The sequence below is a fragment of the Polyodon spathula genome, chromosome 9, assembly GCF_017654505.1.
Source record: "Polyodon spathula isolate WHYD16114869_AA chromosome 9, ASM1765450v1, whole genome shotgun sequence".
NCBI lineage: Eukaryota > Metazoa > Chordata > Actinopteri > Acipenseriformes > Polyodontidae > Polyodon > Polyodon spathula.
The window spans coordinates 32688739-32709986 of record NC_054542.1 but is presented as its reverse complement, the minus strand read 5'-3'; the positions used below and the strand labels follow the sequence as shown (position 1 = coordinate 32709986).

General features: G+C 37.5%; 1 protein-coding gene across 4 annotated transcripts in view; it reads right to left on the bottom strand.

Annotated features, from left to right (window-relative positions):
* Positions 1-9678: 9678 nt before the first annotated feature.
* The window catches only part of dhrsx (dehydrogenase/reductase (SDR family) X-linked), a 53527-nt gene continuing 41957 nt past the window's right edge, over positions 9679-21248 (bottom strand). For 3 of the 4 annotated variants that reach the window (XM_041259229.1, XM_041259227.1, XM_041259230.1), the window contains 2 exons: positions 16763-16970; positions 9679-11534 (listed from right to left, as the gene is read on the bottom strand). In XM_041259229.1, coding sequence (XP_041115163.1) covers positions 11337-11534; positions 16763-16970 — 406 coding nt within the window. In that variant the 3' untranslated portion in view covers positions 9679-11336. The remainder of the gene's footprint in view (positions 11535-16762; positions 16971-21248) is intronic. The other variant, XM_041259228.1, reaches the window with a different exon arrangement.

The following is a 21248-nucleotide window of genomic DNA, read 5'->3' as shown; positions in this document are numbered from 1 at the left end:
GGCAAAAAGATCAATGATTAGGTGCTTCCCGATATTTTGTGGGTTATTTTTTGAATTAGAGACTCTGAGACTCTGGGTTGAGAGGAAGCAGATGGAAGGTTTTGTGTATGAATCGGATGGAGAGAGAGGGGGGGTGAGTCTGTAGCTGCGGGGCAGTGCAGAGCGTATGAGCATTTGTTGCTGCAGGACGGTGCAGAGTGAATGAGCATTTGTGACTGTGGGATAGAGTGAATCTGTGTCTGACCGCAGGGCAGGTGTAGAATTGACTATCTTCTATTACTTGACCTTGAATCAATGGAGAAAGAGGGTCACGTTTGAATGCGGCTGCTGATTGGAGCCTGAAGCAGATGCAGTAACTCTGTTATACTGTGGAATGGATAGATGAGGGCGGCACCCGGACTGCCTGGGTAAGCAAGGAGCCACTGAAAGAGAAAATGAAATGGAGAGGTGGATTGGCACAAGGCTGAAGGAGGAATTGCAAAAGGTGCTGGATCACTGACTGTGCCATTTAATCAAGGATTATTGCTGACAAGAATCTTTGAGAATCTAGCCATCAATGTTGCATAAACATTAAAAGTAGAAACCATATGGTGGCTGGACTTGATTTCTGACTACAGGTGTTAGCTGTGGCCATTGAGAAGGCTGATGCCCGGAATGGTAGCTGTGGAGACCGGCAGTGCTGAGCCGGAGACGGCGGCCATGTTTGGAGTGGCGAATGCCAACGAAGTAATACAAAAGTAACCGGTTTGCCCATATCGTAGAACTGTGTATTAATTAAGCAATTGAAACGCGATGGGGTGAATGAAGGAGTTCTTGTCCTATCGTAGAAATATTGTAATGAAGCATAGGGATGAGTTCGGGTATGTCTCCTGGTTGCTGCTGTGGAGAGAACTGCCGATTTGCCTTGTGCGAGCGAATTTGGTGAATTGCGCTTGGGAGAAGAGGCAACGTGGAAGCCGATATAAGGGTACGTTTGTTATAGCGATGCCATACGCTCGCTATTTATTTATTTTTTTTATATAAAGTTTGACGAGTAGTCGACACTTATAAAATAGCTGCTTCGGAGGCTGGGCTTGCTGGCAGGAGTGTTTTGATATCGGTAGTGACCGGGAGCGGGTATGGGTGCTGGGTAGAGGTTTGTATTAAGTAGTTGGTCCATCAGAGATATTTGGATAAGATATTTGGAGGAGAATCCGATGCGGAGGTTCCTGCAGCGTATGAAAACCAACACAAAACAAAAGAGCAGGAAATAGTTCACAACTTAAATAGGGAAGAAAGAGAGATGATCCCGGCACTGCACAAACCCCGCCCAGAAACCGGCGAGAGCACAGTGCCAGTTAATGGGAGCAGGGCTGGGGGTACAGCTGCCGAGTCACCCCCCGCCCGAAAGCGGATATACCGAAAATGCGTCCGCTTCCCATCTCCCAGCCGAATATAATCAGTAAGGACAGGACGGCGTGGTTTCGGGTTAATTGGCTGAGAAAGAGAGAGAGGAAAGCAGGTGATTGCCTTTTACGGTGTTCCCCGAACTACGCCATAAGGCTACGTTTATAAACCCATTATTGCCATGTCGGGTTGGAAAGAAAGGTAGTCATATCATGTGCAGGGCTTGAATTATAGTTTTGTGTGCAGGGGTGGATTTTTTAATTTTAGTGAGGAACAGCAAAAAGTCACTTTTGCATATAAAAACACACATATATTAAACTGTAAAATGCGCCATTCGGGGGTCGGGGTTACTTACTAGATCTTACTGTATGTAGTTCGGTTTAGTAAGTACACAGCAAAACTAAAAGATGAGTCTCCCCAAATGAAAGACTCACGCGGTGCCTATGATGTTATCATGCAAAGCTGTAATGTCAGGAACTTCATAATTTTATTAAAAACATCTTTGTGTAACTGATTCAGTTACACCTAGCCCTTCATTCTCTGCATAAGCAGCTGCAGCCTCATACATTATCAACTGAGCCTGAAAGATCAGAAATGGCCCTGCCACCCAAGAAACCCTTTGCTATTAACTTTTCATCTCTGTTAATCACATATTACTTTAAGACCACTTATCAGCCTGGTACATCTAATCCTCATGACTTTCCAGCCACTCCTCTGTTCTCGTTACCAGAATATCTCTAGAGCAGTGTGACAAAGTGGCTGAGTGGATACAGGTACGGGAGTGATGCAGTGTGTGAATGAAGCAGACAGAGATAATTGTAATCCGGTTTGGAAAAGGTTTTATTTATAATTTCCAGGTCTGGTGACCAAACAATAATCCCCCGGCAATACACAGAAATGTGTACAGCAATAGGTAAATAACAATGGGATTGCAGTCCCAAATAATAAACAATAATATCTGCCCCACAATAATAAATACACGGTCACTAGTCCTGGGCAGGTGCAGTAGTGCTCGTGGTGGGTGATACAAGTTTACTTCGTGACAGTGGTGAAGTGTTGTTCCGGCTTTGTGCTGACCCACGGCAACAGCTCCGGAAATGTATTAGCAGTCTAGCAATTTACAAACAAGACAAATTACGGACCGACAAACAAATAAAACACTTACTTTTCACTGGGGTCTCTCACAGTCTTTCTATGTTTAAACACAACCCAAAGTGAAGGAACAGATTGCAATTCTCTGTCCCCTTTTATGCTGTCACACATGACCCCTTGGTAAACGAGTGCAACCGCCTCTCCAGTCTGCGGCTGCCACATCGTTTACCTTTTGGGTTAATGCAATGGAGTCCCGCCCCCTCTCGAGCTGGTCGACTTCCCTTGAACCTTGGGAAAGAATTGTCAGGCCAGCCTGTCCAGGGAACTTTGTTCTCGCTGCCTGGTGCTCTCACAGGTCGGGAGGGAGATTTACAACCAAGAATCATTGTATTTCTGTCACAAGCAGGCACTGCACTTTAACATACAACATGACATTTTGTTTTTTACCTTATTACTTTTCATGGCCAAAGTTTTTTTTCAGAGATATATATTCTTCAAAACCTTGACCTGCCCTACCCCTTTGTTCCCCCTCAATTGAATCGCAGATTGAAAAGTAAGTTTATAAAAAGGGCTCTGTGATGTTTCATTTCCATCTCTCCTGCCTCCTTTTTTTTTGAGAGCTTCAAAGTAACTCCAACTCATAAGAAATGACTTATAATTTCCTGGAGGTCTGACCTCTGCTTCAACACACCCTTGGTCTGTTTTTACTCTATTTCAGCAGAACAAATGATGACACTGTTTTCATTTTATCTGAATGATAATACAAAGTAGGGGAACTTATAAACCTGGAAAACTGAAGCTGTGAAAAGCATTTTCACACAGTGTGACACTGTTTTATATTTATAACTGGTCCATAATTCAGGTACTATTCTATGTGAGTATTATTTTGCTTTGTTTGTTTGTTTTTTAACAATTATATAATGAAAATGAAAAATCTACTCAACAAAGTTACCAGACCAGAGATAAATATATCTGACATTTTATTTAAGGGCTCGTAATTCATTTTAAGAAGTTGTTGTTTATTTGATTTGAAATTGGTATTATAAATGTGTGCTAATAATTATGTAGAGTGAAAGGGTGATAAGCCTGTAATTTTTTTTACATTCACATTTTCTTGTTGTTTCCCATTTGAATATTATATTAACCTTGCAGCAAGTTCTCAAATGATTTTTATATGCCACATAACTGGTTGCTGGTTTGTCACAGCACAATTTGTGAAATGTAGAAATTTGCAGCTCTATATGCTTCTCCAGTACATGATTCTCTATATTATTTAGCAGGGGTTATTATATTTAAATTCATATGAGCAAAATAATAAGCCCAAACCTTACTACTTTACTGCTATGCCATGTACCTACAGCATATTCTAAATTGGCCATCTAACTCCATTGACTTCATATATAATGATGGTTACAGTCCTAAGTCACATTTTATTCTGCATTCTAAAAAATATTAATTTTCAACATGTGGGGAAAAAAATGGTTAAGGACAGCTGGGAGCAATGTATCTCGGTGCTGAAAATCAAGCCACCATAATTTCCTCCAAAACATGCAAAAATATGGGCTTATGATGCAATGCTATAGTAACAGATTCTACAGTCCTGCTACTACAACAACTGCCCTTGGATTTCCAGCTCTGGTAATCTTCAATGACACATTGCAACAGTGAATTACCAAAGCTTCATATCAAGCCTACGCTCAGGAAGAAGCAAATAGCCTGGAATCTCACTGTTATTTGTACAGTTTGTCTTGTCTAATTTTATACGAAGTCATCAAAAATATTTCATAATTAGACTCTTTGGAATGTTTCTGCACAATGAGCTAATTGGTGCTTTCATCACATATATTGAGATTTATTTGTCTTTTTTGCTGTTTTACATTAGGAGTAAGTAGGTTGAACAACCTTTTTCTTTTTTTTTTTCTTTTTTTTTTTATTCTTACCTGACATTGTTGACAGTATTTGAGACATTTTTATAAGAACCACTCAGCATGAATGCAAACATCATAGAAAGATAAAGGAACACTAAAAATAAATAAATAATAAAAAAAGTAATTTGATGCTTTTTACTTGACGTTAAATGTCCTTTAACAGTCTCCAATTACTTTTACTCTTGTTTTCTACCCAATTTCACCTCCCTGCTACAACCCACTTAACTGTTTAAGAGAACTGAAGGTCAACAGGCAGCCTCCATTTCTGCTGTAATGCCAATGGCCTATTTAAGAGATCTGGGAGTTGGCTATGTCATCAAGCCCAAAGCATGTCAGGCATATTTATTACAAACTAAAACAAATATACATGGACAAAAAGATAGCATTGCAAACATACAATAAGATGACATTTTTATTTTATAAGATGTTTATTAAAATTGTCCAGCTTATTGTTTTTTGTGGGTTTTTACTCTTATTTCTGCTCATTCTGATAAAGTTGTCGGTTTTGGTTGTTTTTGAAAACAAGGCCAACAATTCTTCGTACAGTATCTTTGGATGAAAAACAAGGTGTGATGCCTTTGGGAATTTGGATGTATGGTAGTAAAACATAATCTTGAGTGAATGTGTCTGCATTATAATGCCTGTAAATATAAACCAACAAGAAGGAAAGACAATTCAACCAATCCAAACTGTTCCTTGCCTGCTAGCCTGTGCTGTGTGACTGTTGCTGTTTGAGCTGTCCCACAGTGACTGACAGTAGTTAATATTATGCTATGCACACTTGACAAATGTGAGTTGCAGCTGGAATGCAGTTAAAGTGTCTTTATTACAAATGCCAAAAATAAAATGTTGGCTTTGGATAATAAATAAGTTGCGTGCTCAGGCCCCACGACCCCCCTGCCAACAACAGAGTATATCCTACCTTTCCTCTTCTTTGTGCTAATAGGGAAAATGCATCTGGAAAGATAACAGACACAGCAGGATTTGCGCTGCCAACACTTTATTAACATTATTACTGGCCCTCCTTTCACTGAACGCATAATCTTGTTTTTTCACTATTTCATGACAAATATTCCAAGTACAGCTATATAGATAATGAACTGCACATATTGATTGCTGCTAGATTATTGGAGTAATTTTCAACTTCAACACAACACATTGAGTGATTAGGTATTGGAAGCTGCAGCAACTCATCAATAGCATTGTCTTTGAAATATCTGCATATTCCAGATTTAACAAATGGAGGGGCGGGCAGTGATTGCTCATGCATTTAAAAACACGAGACAAGCTGTAGAATGTAAATATACTGAAGTAATGCTGCAGGACTCTACGCCAGTGTAATGAATCCTGCTACATGGGGAATTGTAAAATATACACAACTTATTGGGAAAGGGCTGAAAAGGACACTAACGTTTTTCAAAGGCAATAAGTAACCATGGTCAAAAAAAAACACACACCTGTTTTACAAAAAAAAGATGTTTATTAATATACTTTATTTTTCGAATGTCTGACTGCACATATATATTATGCCTCAAAATCGTACACAAATACAACAGTCATAAGTTGATAGCTTACAACAAATTTTGGTGACAAACATTTTAAAAACCATGGGTAAAAGACCTAATTTAGTTTAACAAAGACAGAATCACTGTGACAACTCCACTATGTTGACAAAAGCTTGTAGGTACAACGTATTAGAAAGCAGTCTGCCAGCATCTCGGAAATGGAACCTCGCTTGACTTCTTCATTAAAGATGACTGTTAAATACAAATTCACTATGGGCAATAGTTAATGTTACACACGTAGACATCCACAGATCAGTGAAGCGATTTGCTTTCAAAATTTGTGATATACAAATATATACTGTATATTTACACTGACTGTCCACATTATTAGGACCTAATATAGTTCTGGGCCACCGTATGTCCTCATCAGTGTTAGAAGTTGTCTTGAATTCATTCAGTTATGTTTCACGCAATAGGTGCAGAAAGGCAGGTAGATGATCTTGATAATGAATGTGCCATTTAAGGCCATCCAAAACATGCAGGGATTGTGGTGGCCATGGAAGATGCCTGAAGTCTCTATTATGTTCCAAATCATTAGCGCACAATATTGGCATAATTCTATGGGTGCATTACTGTCTTGAAAGTAGCCATCGCCATTAGGGTACCTGCACATTTTTGGGTGTACTTGATCCACATATATGCCTACGTAAACTTAAGCTAAGTCAAATCCAATTGGGTATATAGGTTCTAATAAAGTAGCCAGGCAGTGTATATAGTACCTACATATCATATAGATACATAGATATACAGACACTGAATAGCACACATGGCAGACTGTTGCAGGCTGTTGAGGGGTTGAAGATGACTCTATAAATCCCAGGACTTTAATCTATTACTTCCTGGTACTTTTAAAAGTGTTATTTTCCTACTTACTTGATGTCCTGTCCCCTTACAGGTCTGCTTTTAACTTCCATTTAACATTATTTTTAAAATAAATATGAATTGTGAAAAACCAAATGTTGCACAGGTGTTGCACACTGCTTTTAGATGAATCATTTTTTATCCTAAAGGGAATCTGCAGAAGCAATATCTTACACAGTGCAATCTGTACATACCTGTGTGCACTAACTAATGCATCTACTTATTTCAGTTGCCAATGTCCTCGAAGGCTTCGAATTGTGAATTAAAACAACTTCAGTTTTCAGATCATATGAGGTGAGAGAATATTCTTTGCCAGCTTCAGGTTCCCATAAATGTCAAAGTATTGATAAATGTGGTTGATATGAAGTTTTATTTAAGGAACGTCTGGAAGTAAAAGATGAATTTAGTCAGAAACTAGTATGGGCCAGGGTCAGAATTTACCTGAACCATGTCTGATTTTTCATTGAAAATAAAACACTGACAATCACAATAATACAACACACACACACAACTTTGAAAGGGTTAATGACCTTTTGTGTACAAAAACACAGTTCTATCTCTTGCGAAGAACGTTAAGTGGCAACAGAACAGCAATGAAAAAACATTGACTTTTCATGATAATTTTTCTCATCACAACAATAGCACACACCACTTTGAGTATGCCTATCACATACTCATCTGAAAAGGTTAATACACACAGTACCTCACTTTGGTCCTTAAAATCAAGAATGCATTTGATATAATTATTAGATGATTAAACTGCAAGAATAACTTGCTTTCTATAGAAAAAAATATACAGATACAATTGAGAATACTGATTAAAAATCTATTTGATAAAGGTAAAAAATAAACTTTAAACCTGTCTTCAGGACAATTTCTCCAAGACTCATTAATAAGTTGTATTTTAAATTATTGTTTAATTCAGGTAAACACACTGTAAATATCACTGTTTAAATTAATGTTGAAATCAGAATTGTGATCAAAGGGAAAAACAATTTGCACAATCAAGAGAGGCAACACCTGTAGTGTTTGCAGGAACAGCGTTTAAATATAACATGCTGTGCAAGGAAACCAGCATTAATAAACATGTTCTTTAAGGATTAATGTTTGTACATACAGACTGATGGACATGGTCCTACATACAGTATGTATTTGAGATTCTGACAAACTCAATAACTTGTGTGAAAGATGTCCTTAACTAGTTTCATCAATTGAATAATTGGAAGTGTGATAGAAGCATGGACTACACCCTGCAAAAATATAATTTTGCTAACAATGAAGTACTCAATCCAAAAGCATGGTATTTTGGAGAAGATAGAACATTTAGTACATTTTGCAAAGCGTTCAGGATCTTAGCCCAAAAATACAGCAATGTCCTTCAGTGTCCGAGATAGACAGTCTGTACATTACTGTCTGCATTTAGGTAAAACTTTATTCTGTTTTAATTAGGGATACACATCTCAGCCTGGCAAAGTGACATTAAATATGTGCTGGAAGGGATGCTAGAAGTGAAAGCGGATCTGATTTATTCTGTGCAAAACTGACGTGGGCCTCTGGCAAAATGTTTCCCCATGTGTCCTTTGTGTCAGGCCCCAATGTCTGCTTCATAATTTCCAGCAAGGGCATTGCAGCCTGGGGGAATAACGGACACCTGTTCCTTCTACAAAAGTAAAGCTCTGTGTGTGGTTACTTACATATTAGGGTCTTATCTTTGTCCAGCCCAACCCAAATGTTTTACAGCTAAATATTTCACAGCAGTTGATGAAGTCTGACAGCTACTAATATTGTGTGTTATGATTACTTGAGATAAATAATACATGGCAATTAAAAAGACAGTGCCAATTAAAGTCCACCATTATTTCCCATTCGATAAAAATTCTCTACATAGAAGGACACACCTGTGCTCTGTAGGATCACCATTAAATTAAACCAATCCTGAAGTAGAGTGCATGATGGCAAGTGCATGCAGTTCAGTAAAAAGTGGCATAACATTTCAGGAAAGATAACATGGTCATGCTGCCCAGAATGTCCAAATATTTTACAGAGTAGATGCTTATAATGCAAGTCAACTTACTATTTCCTTCGTATTTATATAAACAGATGTACTTTTAGTGCACGTGAACCACTGTAGGCTTTTTCAGTACTGTTTTTAGATTGCATTTAATAGGAGACATTAAAAACTACCAAGTATGCTGCTCTGTAAAAATCCAACCCCAAAATTTATTTTATTGAAAATAGTCAGAAGAAAATAACTCTTTCTTGGAGAAAATGTTTCTGGTGGTTCACAGTTTATCATGGAACATGCAGAATAACTATGAATATTGTTTGGTTTAAAAGGAAACAATAAGTGTTGTATAGACTTCTGCGTAGAGCAACTGGCTATGAATATTTTTACAGGCATTTACTAGCAGATGGGGAGACACATTTTAAAACAAGCCCCTCAGTATTGTTTCTTTGGTTATGACTTTCAATACTCATAAGCATCTTCACAATCTGTTATTGTTCATACATGTTATTGGCTGCAGCACATATTTTGAGAGCAGTTCCCATGTGCTACATCAACATAAGGACTTCATGATGGACAAACATGGTTTAAAAAAATGAATAAATAAACACTTAGAAAAAAAAACAAACACTACCAAGCCTACATATTGCTTTTCACAGCAGACATGTTTCACATAGGTGACATGTTTTTCATTGGTATTATAATGAAAACAGACAGAGATTCTGCCCAGGTCTGTCTACAAAGCAGTATATTTACACCTTTGAATTGTAAGTAGTAATGTCTACCTAACTTTACCTTCTACAAAAAAAAAAAAAAAAAAAAAAAAAAAAAAAAAACAGTACAGAGAAAATATTATTATTCTGGGAAAAAAAAAAATCAAAAGATTAAATAAAGTCACAAGTTAGCCAATGTAACTTCTGCACCAATTTAAAGTTGAATGGTGCATCAATCGGTTGGAATGTATTTTTTTTTTTTTTTAAATTTAAATTAATTTAATGAAAGCAATATGTTTTCGCCAGGGTTTTGAGCTAATGTTATGAATGACAATCCCCAGATCTGCATGCATTATAAATGAAGACTTACAGCAGTACGGAGGAGAATATCACAGTGCTTGTCAAAATATTTAAAACATTTTGTCTGACATTTTACTTTTCACCACGTTAGTGGCTCCTGGCTTATAGCGCCCATATCTATTCCCCTTCTTATTTTAACAGCTAGATTCGCAAAGCAAATATCACTACAGTGGTACAATATAAAGGAACACGCCTGTTTAATTAAAGGTATTAATACATGAAGCAGGTTATAAAATGAAATGCCAGTAGAACCATGATACAGTTCTAGAGCATATTTAAAAGTTTCCTTGATTAGAAAAGTATAAATTATAACCCTTCTACAAAATAATGTCATCCTTATCAAGCCCTGGATTTGCTGTAATGCTTGATTTTTTTTACAGTTTGAGGTGATCTATAAAAATGATATGCATGAATATCAAAATCATACTCTGTAGTGTATTCATGAAACTGCAGTATACAATGCATAGGTAACAACAACGTGTGACCGGGATCCCTTCGACACATTTAAAAACAGTGAATGAAAAACAGATGCTAGAAGTCTATGAGCATGCTAAGAAACAGCTTGAAATCACAATATCACCTTTATAGAAACAGCACTCTCACTGAGAGTATCATTTCCAATATGGCAGGATATTAAGAAGAGTCTATTGTCTGCACAGTTATGTGCCCTGTTAACCCTTCCCAGGCCAAAGAACTGACAGGCACTTGCTGTGGGGAAGCTTGTAGCTATGTCTGTTCACAGTGCAGCAGAGAGAAAGAAAACCAGCTAGTAGCAGGCCTATGGCAACTTTCAATTAATTTACTTCCAAAAGCAACCCTGATTGCCTCTGCAACCTCCTCTATCCGGTACGTTTCATGCAGTTCCCCCAGCAACCGATAACTATCGTTAATCTATACAAAACAGTAGAAGATGGAGGATTTTACATTCTATTGATGTTGTTTGAAACTCACAAGTCAAAGAAGAAGAATAACACTGTACCTATATAGATTTACTTCATATGAAAATATTTTGTAAAATGCTACCATGATAGATGTGGCTAAATATGAGATCCAGGAGTTCCTAGTTGTTTCTGAGGACCCTGCTATCACTTGGTAATTTATTTCATGTAAATCTGTGCTACAATAGAGGCAAGTTGTAGGCAGAATTCATATTATAATGTTGCACATGATAGCAAGGTTCGATTGATGTTTATCCTAGCAGTGACTTTGGATGGATTAACGTTTTTTTTTTTTTTTTTTTTTTTCCCCAACAGCAGCCAGTATGTTCTGATATGTTTATTTGCTCTGACAACAACAACATAAGATTGTCTTGTCTATACACAAAAGCAGAAAGGGCAGCCCCTTATGGACAATCAACAGCAGGAAGAACACCAAGTAAAAGCACTTTTAATGTCAGCTTCCATTTGGAATGATTGAACTGGACTACTCAGTAAGCCTTGCAATGCTGCTCCTGAATCCCAACAAGGCTGCAGCTCAGAGTCCATAGTCGGCTTTGAAGTTCCTCATCGTACGAGGCATCTGCAGACTTTGTCCTTTGACCATTGTAGAGATAACAGCCGCCGACTCCCTCTAGCTCTGGTGCAGCTGCTGCATATATTGAAGTCGAGGCTCCCTCCTCTGGGGTCTGTCAAGAAAAGGAAACCAAGGAAACAAACACAACAACAACAAAAAGAAACAGAACATTAATAGCTATAGGCTGTTAACTGAATACTTAACTTTGCTTCTTTGTTTTATTTAGGTGAGGTTTGAGATGATAGCCATGAGGTTGAACCTGATCATTAGGAATTTGATGAACAAAAATGACTCCAAAAGATTTAGAAGTGAGTAGTTTTCGAGATTTACGATTATACTGTAAATACATTTTTGTATTTACGATTACGATTACGATTTATGATTATACTGTAAATACAGTATAACCGTAAATCTCAAAAAACTACTCACTTCTAAATCTTTTGTAGTCATTTTTGTATTACTTTAGTATAAATACATGTTAATTTGGATTCATATGTTGTTTTTTTCTGACTTTATGTGAACGAAAAGACACACATTTGCCCATTTTCCCATTGGAAATAGTGATATTTTGAAATATCACTGTCCTGGTCACAAAAGCAAAGTTTGTGGGGAATAATAGCCATTTTCTATACTTTTGAGGCATAAGCAATTAGGAAATAACAATTACTACTCAGGAACAAAAATTGTGTTACATAGTGTAATCGGGGGGGGGGGACTGAAAACAAACGTAGGTTCTCCAACATGGATGAACATTAAAGAGTAAACAGCAAAGAAATATTGTAGTTATGAGTTTCTCAGAATGTTGTTCCTCTAGTATTTTATAAAAACTGTTTCTAAACAGTGTTCAGCTAAAGTCAATGCTGATGTTAACTGGAAACCTTTAAGTTTCACTGGTTCCACCTGTTCTGAAGTATTAAAATGACATTTGAACTGGTAAAATAAATTGGTTGATTGACTTTATATTCATATATATATATATATATATATATATATATATATATATATATATATATATATATATATATTTTTTAAAGGCAGAAATTCTAAGAGACAGCTACTTTTATAATTATAGGTTGAGCTCACACTGTCAGATTCAGACTGCTTACAAAGATAAATCATTAACTATAACCTCAGGCCTAAGAAAATGAAAATCTGAAAAATATTAGTACTGCCACAATTGCACACTGGAGTTTAATGACCTGAGGGATATGAATCATAAAAATATTCAATACTGATTAATTCAATTTCCTATGCCTGTCCTCAAGGGCAATTCTGATTTATTTCTTACATTGGTGCATCACTAATTTCTATACCCCCCCCCCCCCCAAATCCAGAATATAAAGTAAATAAACAACAGTTTTTTGAGCTGACAGTTTAGCTTGGTGTCATACAAGCTGAATGATGGCTTCCTGTCCTAAATGCGAACTCAATACCAGTCCTAATGTTTTCATCCCCAGTTTGCCTCCAGATTATTATGTTGCCAGATTGATAAAATAAGACTTGACCGAAAAATGAAGACAAGCTTTGCATATCAGTCTGTGGACATAAGCAGAACTTGGGAAAACACAACGCAACACAAATGAAAAAAAGTAGTGCTGTTAACTTAATGGATATCAGAAAGGTAGCAGATGGTCCAAGAACATGATTTGAAGAAACAGCTAATTTAAGGATTCATTTGTGGTTGGGAAAAGCTTTTATATAGCTATAGGAACTGAGTAGGTTAACAGTTAAATATAATGGAACGATTTTAGATAACTCACAGCAGATACTGACTGCACTAATCCTCAGTAATTATTTAAGCTTATTTATTCAATAGCCATGTTATTGCTGCTTTAAGATAAAGAGAGTTACAGGTGTCCATGGAAGGCGTGTCATTAGAAGGATCCCAGACGGTGCCATCGCTGAGATGTTATTAAGGAGAGGTTCCCTCAAGGACATTTCTTACTTGGACTGGAGAATGTGAGCTGTCAGTCACTGCACTATCACAGCTGTTCCTACTGATTCACAAGTGTATTAACGGAAAGATAATTGGAGAGGTTCACATTTGTAATTCATCTTGACAATGACGAATTGTAGACAGATGTCAGAACTGAATGTAGAAATTGATTTATTTCTCAACAGTAAAAACTAAATTGTATTAGTCTATCTAAAGTAACACGCACTTAAAATATACCATGAACCATATGAAGGCAAACACATACATTGAAGACTGTTTAAATGTTAAGAATAACATTTATGAATTTTAATGTTATTAATATTTTATATTAATATTCTGAATTCTTTGACTTTTAATATTCATTCTAGTTATGGATGCATCACACCATAAAATGGAAAATTTTAATAAACAGACTTTTTCACAATTTAAAACATTTTCTAATACGATTTGGTATAATTTATCTTGCTTCTCTTAACTTGATTAAAAGATAAGTGCATTTGCCAGAGAACATTTTTAGACCATGTGTGTATGTTATATACACACACACACACACACACACACACACACACACACATTGAGTGTACAAAACATTAGGAACACCTTCCTAATATTGAGTTGCACCCCCCCTTTTGCCCTCAGAACAGCCTCAATTCGTCAGGGCATGGACTCTACAAGGTGTCTAAAGCATTCCACAGGGATGCTGGCTCATGTTGACTCCAATGCTTCCCACAGTTGTGTCAAGTTGACTGGTAGTGGATCTCTACTCCGAATAGCTCGTTCTATCTCATCCCACAGATGCTCAATTGGATTGAGATCTGGTGACTGGGCAGGCCACTGGAGTAAGCTGAATTCACTGTCATGTTCGTGGAAACATTCCTGGACAATCTTAGCCTTGTGGCATGGGGCATTATCCTGCTGAAAAAATCCACTAGCAGATGGATACACTGTTGCCATGAAGGGATGCACTTGATTGGCAATGATGTTCAGATATCCTGTGGCATTCAAACATTGCTCCACTTTTATCAAGGGGCCCAATGTGTGCCATGAAAACACACCCCACACAATCACACCACCGCCACTATGCATGTATTCATGTGGTTTTCTCTATACCCTAGTCCTCCTATCAGCGTGAAACAGCAGGAACCGGGATTCATCAGACCAGGCAATGTTTTTCCAATCCTCCAGTGTCCAGTGTTTCTTGTGTTTTGCTGAAAGAAGTGGAACTCTGTTAGGTCGTCGGCTGCCATACCCCATTCGTGTCAAGGTATGACGAGTTGTGCATTCTTTTATGTGTCTTTCGGCACCAATGTTGTACTGGACTGTCAGTTGACTTACTGTAGCCCGTCTGTTGCTCTGCACAATTCGTGTCAGCCTCCTTTGGCCTCTTTCATTAATGAGCTGTTTTCGACCACTGGCCTGCCGTTGGCTGGCTTTAGGTGGTGGACCATCCTTGATACACATGGGAAACTGCTGAGCATGAAAAACCCAGCAGCGATTCAGTTCTCGACACACTCAAATCGCCGCACCTGGCACCTACTACCATACCCCGTTCAAATCTTTTGTCTTGCCCATTTACCCTCTCAATGGCACACATACACAATCCATGTTTCAATTGTGTCAAGGCTTAAAAATCCTTCTTTAACCTTTCTCCCATTCATCTACACTGATTGAAGTGGATTTAACAGGTTACATCAATAAGGGATCATAGCTTTCACCTGGATTCACCTCGTCAGTCTATTAAATGGAAAGAGCAGGTGTTCCTAATGTTTTGTACACTCAGTGTGTGTGTGTGTGTGTGTGTGTGTGTGTGTGTGTGTGTGTGTGTGTGTGTGTGTGTGTGTGTGTGTGTATATATATATATATATATATATATATATATATATATAATATAGACACACACACAAACACGGGCTAGAGCATGCACAGGAAAAATAAGTACCTTAGATGTTCACCAAGCTGCCCCTTGTAAATAACCCTCTTAAATATAACCACATTAGTGGATCCCTGAAGACAGCAAAATATCAGTAGGCTGCAATTCAAGAAGGAATCTCTTTCCTAGCAGCTGCTGTCTGAGTGATGCTATCAGATGGAACAATCCATCCAAAACAACGAATTGGGATGTATTGTACTGTCATCAACCTCTATTAAAAAAGGAAAAGTAATACATTGTATAAAGTAACGTATATCTGCCACTACTGATGTTAACACAAAATTAAAGCCATTACTTTTGTGAAAAAGAGGATCACCATGACTTGCATCGACAATATGTACACGTGTGTATTTGCAGTTGCATGTATGGGCAGGCACCAGAAAGAATGGTATCTCTGGAACTATCATTTCATAATCGGTGTTAACAGAGGGGAACACAGTTAATCAAGTGATATATTAAATGTGATTCACCAGGTCATTCTTTCATTGGATTTGAATGAATGCAACACAGATTAAACCCAAATCAAACAGATGCAACACAGCATCCTTTGGAACAGTGTAAATGTGGCCGGTAATTATTTCACTGGGTTTGAATGAATGCTAGATAAATAAATATTCATTCAACAAAAAACAAACACAAAAAAAAAAGATGAGATTACTGACTCATTATGGGTGTCAATACCAAAACAAAAATAGGTCAGTGCTTCCCAATATATATAGCTTTCAAGAATAAAAAGTCTAGTTCTAAAATGCAGTGGGAAACTTTACTCTTCATGCATGTGATCAAAGCTGGCTCACTGTTTGAAGTGTTTGTCGTTTGAAGTTGCTTCCCAAGCAAGTAAAACGCAAAAGTGCTCAAACACCACTTTTGAAAACTGGTATCTTTTTTTTAAGTGTGGAAAGTAATTTATTTTATATGCTAATAGAGCAGTTGCAATTCTTGGCTTTGCTGGAGCTTGTTTCTTTGATCTTTTAGCCAACTAAAATGGTGTGATGTCATTCAAATACGTCACTTCATTTTCCCAAAGTAGTTTTACTATTTATTATGTTTAGTGTATAAAAACTTAGTACTACACACCTAATAGGTAGGCTTAATAGTTACTTTGGAAATAAACTACATTACAGACACCTGTTACATTATAGCATTTGAAAATAATACACCATACATGAAAACATGAATGCATGGGTGTTCTTCTGTTGAAAGAGACTTAATTCAGTGGCTTAAATGAAGGAAAGCAGCCACCACTGGAGAAATTATAAGATAGGGAACAGGAGGTAATCTGCTCTGTTTATTAAGCTGGTGCTTAAAAAACAATGTTATTCTTGACATGTATATGTACATCCATACTCTAAAAATGAAATACCTGAATTGATTCATGTTTTTCCTTCTCATTGCAGAGCATGCTAATTCCAAAAGTGTTTCTTAAATATTTTAAATAAGGCTTCTGCATGTCAAGTAATGAATCCAACAATACCCGGAAGAGCAGCCCAGCCACCAGGCCTTTGAGGAGTTGAGCCGGCCAGCAGATATTCTGGTAGAGGTCTGTGTTCACCACTCCTGGGTCCACTGCATTGGTCGTTACATGGCTCCCTTCTGCTGTCAGGCGCTGCTGCAGGTAGTAGGTAAACAGCACAAGGGCAAGCTTGCTCTGGGCATATGCATGGTGTGATGAGTAACAGCTACTGTGAGAAGAAAAATAGATAATAAGGCAAGGTTAGTAATATAGCATTTAAAGCCACTTTTGTGTGTGTGTGTGTGTGTTTACATTGCTTACAGGATCTTATGAGGACTGGCCATGTAGTGACATGTTTAAACATATATATTTGAACATTTAAAAACAATGGTAACGATTTTCTCCCTAATATAGAATGGCCAATTATGTTTGTTTACAACAACAATTCTCCACACAGCTCAGGAAAACTGAAGGTTCAGTGGTTCACTGATCCCACGACCAAGCTAGTTTCCTCTTTTACACCCAGTTACTTGAGAGGACAAAGGCCGGCCCTGCAGGTATTCACCTGACCTCACTAGGCGCCTGGCCAGCAGGGTCCACTGGGACCACGAGGAGGAACAGCCTCCGATGGTTTTGCTTCCCTAACCTGCAGAAGTGCCAGAACCAATGCAACGTTCTTTCCGGAATCCCTAGTGAAGACCGGCGACTTCGCACAGCCAAGTCACTCCTCTGCTCTCCCCTTAACTGTATGACTCACCCTGAGCACCACACAGCCGTGTTTTTACCAGGTGAGCCACTTGTGGGCGCCGGTAACTTTGTTTTTAATTTCTATAAAGGTAATTCAAGTTAAAAAACGATGTTACAAACTAACCTGGCACCATTAATATGTAAGGGATAAGGTTGAATCGGTATAAATAACTCCCTGTTTGAGTGCTGTTAGACACTTTGAATTGTTTATACCACCTAAAACATTTCTTCCTAATGAATAACATTCGATAATGAGATTCAATTGATTGTTAATTTGGTAATGGGATTTGTTTTTTTTAATCTTTTGTTATGCTTCAAACAGTTAAAATGATGAGGTCACAACCTCAGCTGAACTGTAGATGCTTGTTTATATTCTTACTTAATTCATTATTGTCTAACACAGTGTTAGCTACTACTACAAACATAACCTCATTTGAGAGGAGATAAAGACAGAACTCACACACTAAATCGCTAAAATAAGGTTACTGCTCACCGCATAGCCAGAGCTGGTAAACACCATTTGTTCCAATCATTGTTTTATTATAGGGTAACACAATCTGAATTCTCTTCATGGTTGAGCACACCAAGGAGCTTTGAAAACTCAGAGAATGCTGATTTATGTTGCTGGGACCCTATGCAGCCTCCTTGCAGTATTAATTTCCTCTGCTTCAGGTGCTGTAACAGGTGCAATTTACCATCAAATAACAAAGGTCATTAACAACATAATACTACAGCATGTAATTAATGCTAATTACCACAAAAATGAATCTGAGAGAGCGGAGATAATTTAACTGAGTGTATCTAGATCAATCGCCATTTTAAACAATTGAAAAGACTAATGATTATATAAACTATTATCTACTATAATCTATTGAACACAGGCAGTATTACTAAATCAAAATGTAGAATTTGAAATTTGAAAGCATGTTGTTTTGTGAAATTGTGTTTCCTCTTCTTAGCATCTACAGCCCCTCGCACAAAAGAAACATGACACCCCTTCTCTCTGTTTAGTCCAGTAGTTTAATTTCCTTTTATACCATAGACTGAGAGATAACTATAACAAGAATTACATTTTTGTCAGGCTGACTTCCAAGACAATTGACATTGTAAATTACAAGAACTGATAAAACAATGATTTGGTTTCAAATCTTCTATCTCTATCTTGCCATTCTGCGCATAGGCAGCAGCATACTGAGTGGTGCTCAAGTTTTTTCACAGAATAATCTTAAAGAAACTTGATGTCAGAGGTAAGGAAAAATTACGGCTCTATATGCAATAGTAAAGGCAGGGCAGCACACAACACTCTCCCCCTTTTAACCTTGGCAATCGGCTGCAGCCAATGAGAGCCGGGTCACGGCACCAATGTAACAAAGGAAGCTAAGCACAGACCAGCAACCCTACACACTGCAAGCAAGCACCAGGCTCAGCAGCACTAATGGTTATAGAGCTTTTAAATTAATCTCTCTGACAGGTGACAGAATCTAAAATGGCAGTGCACCACAAAATAGAATGCAAAATCCATCTTAAGAATTATTGGTATTGGCCACTGGATGAAAATAGAACTACAGTAGAGATTGGTTTAGTTCAGCGTGCAGACAACATGAATAGTTGCAAGCATTTTTCAGAAATTGCAATAGAAGTCTGTGCAATAAGTATATGAATTAGAATTCAGCATCCAGAATGATGCGCTAATAGCTTTACCCAGTTCTGGGAGCTGTTTACATCCTAATAATTGTCCACAAGCATTATGAAACCAGTCTGTGGAGTCTCCAGCTCTCTGGCATTAAAGTCACAGTGACATCATCCTACTAACTTCAATCTCCGCCTTGCCCTTCACAACAGCACAGTCAAGAATTGGCTCACTACTCCTAAATCTTCTCTGCATAGGCATTACTATGCTACCTACCACCCCCCCCCCCTCTTAAATATGCATCCCATTACCACAATTATTGAGACGGTAACTATTAAGTTGGTAGGTCTACTCAGAATGTCAACATTTTAAATTTGGCGATAAATCCTTCTGGTGCTGCCTCGTGTTGCTGTAAGTGTAAACACAGCTGTTTGACAAAACTGACAATACTAATCTCGTCAACCGTGAACCATCCAGTTTTACAATATCACTGTCATTGCTTCTGGTGCTGTGACCTTGACTTCCATTTTAAATTATAAGAAACAGCTGATCCACACGCTTGCCAAATGAATTAAATGCTTAAATTGATTAGCGTTAATAATATGCCTGATTAAACCTTTGGTACCCAGCACTGAGGGACCTCGATATCTGTATTCGAGAACATTTAGCATTTTATTTGTACTATTTCTTGCACCCATTTCAGTAATTAGTTTGGCTTCAAATAATAAGAATGTCAAAACTCCATACAGTATGTATATCTGAACTGTATGTGTAAAGCACCAGACTGACCAGGGCTCTGACAACAGGCTTATGGTTCGCCTTTAACTATCCCTATGTTGCACTGAACAATCCAGCCTTATCAAACACTAGCTGAATCAGTTTATATTTATCAAGGTGGATCTAAACACTGCCACTTTAAAACAACGCCAGAATAGGCAATTTGCTTACTCTCAGTGACAAAAATACACTGAAGAGAGATGTTGGTTTTCAGCTTGTTGCTTATCAGCCTTATGGCCATAATAAGATCTCTTGGATCAGTTGAATAGATTCAGAGTGTCCGGCATAACTTGAGTTGCAAATTCTTCAAAATGTTCCCACCGCATTCTTAAACACCTGCATCTGAACAGGCATGTATCCACACTGACAGCAATGGGCCCAAGCGCTCAATTATCCAAATACGTGTATACAGCACATCCTTGCCCAACTGGATATGACTGTTCTTTATGCTTCAGGTATGGTGTTTGAATGGATTTTTAATGAAGCAATGTAAACTGCGGCTGCCACCAACAGGCCAATGCCAAGATATTGTCATTTTACCAACCCAGCTGGACAGTTTTCAGTGTGAGGCTTCTCATTAAAATCCAAACAATTATCACCCTGTAATAAACGTTTTTTTTTTTTTTTTTATGTGCATAAGAGGACCAATTAAAGCTCAAAATAAAAAAAATAAAGTGCTCTCACTCTTTTTTCCAGACTCATTAGTATCCATTAAGCTCTGTTAATTCAATAAGGTTTACCAGCTGAATACAACTTAGTGAATTATCCATTATTCAAATGTAAAAAAAAATCAGCTGATAAGAATTCTCATATATAAATAATGATTTACATGAAAAGCTCAATATCATAAAAATCTATTATATTATCTACATTAAATGATTCATTAGACAACAAACGTACAGCAATCTAAGGAATCATTGAAAACATTTAACATTTAGCTTAAATAAACCTGAAGACACATAGCATAAGCTTCTAAACAGAATGCTGAGGACGAATTGCTCCAATCTCCAGGGTAGAGAAGAAAAATCTGTTTTATTGTTAATGTAAATAACATCTGCCAACAGTGCAAAATAGACAAATATAAAAATGGAAATCATATTGTGAATAAATCAAATAAAAAGTGCAGTGTTGTCACAGCTTAATGCAATACAAAAAAAATAAATCACATATACAAATAACATATCCCCAAGATGTATGATAATACAATATAATGATAATGTAGAAAGAGGTGGAGTTAAAACTGCCAACATCAATAAACTCGACAGCAATTCAACTTTACTGTTTGGTTTAAATCCACACCCCGTGAATTGTTTTAATCTGAAACTGGCCAGCTCACTGGCTTAAAGGAATGCT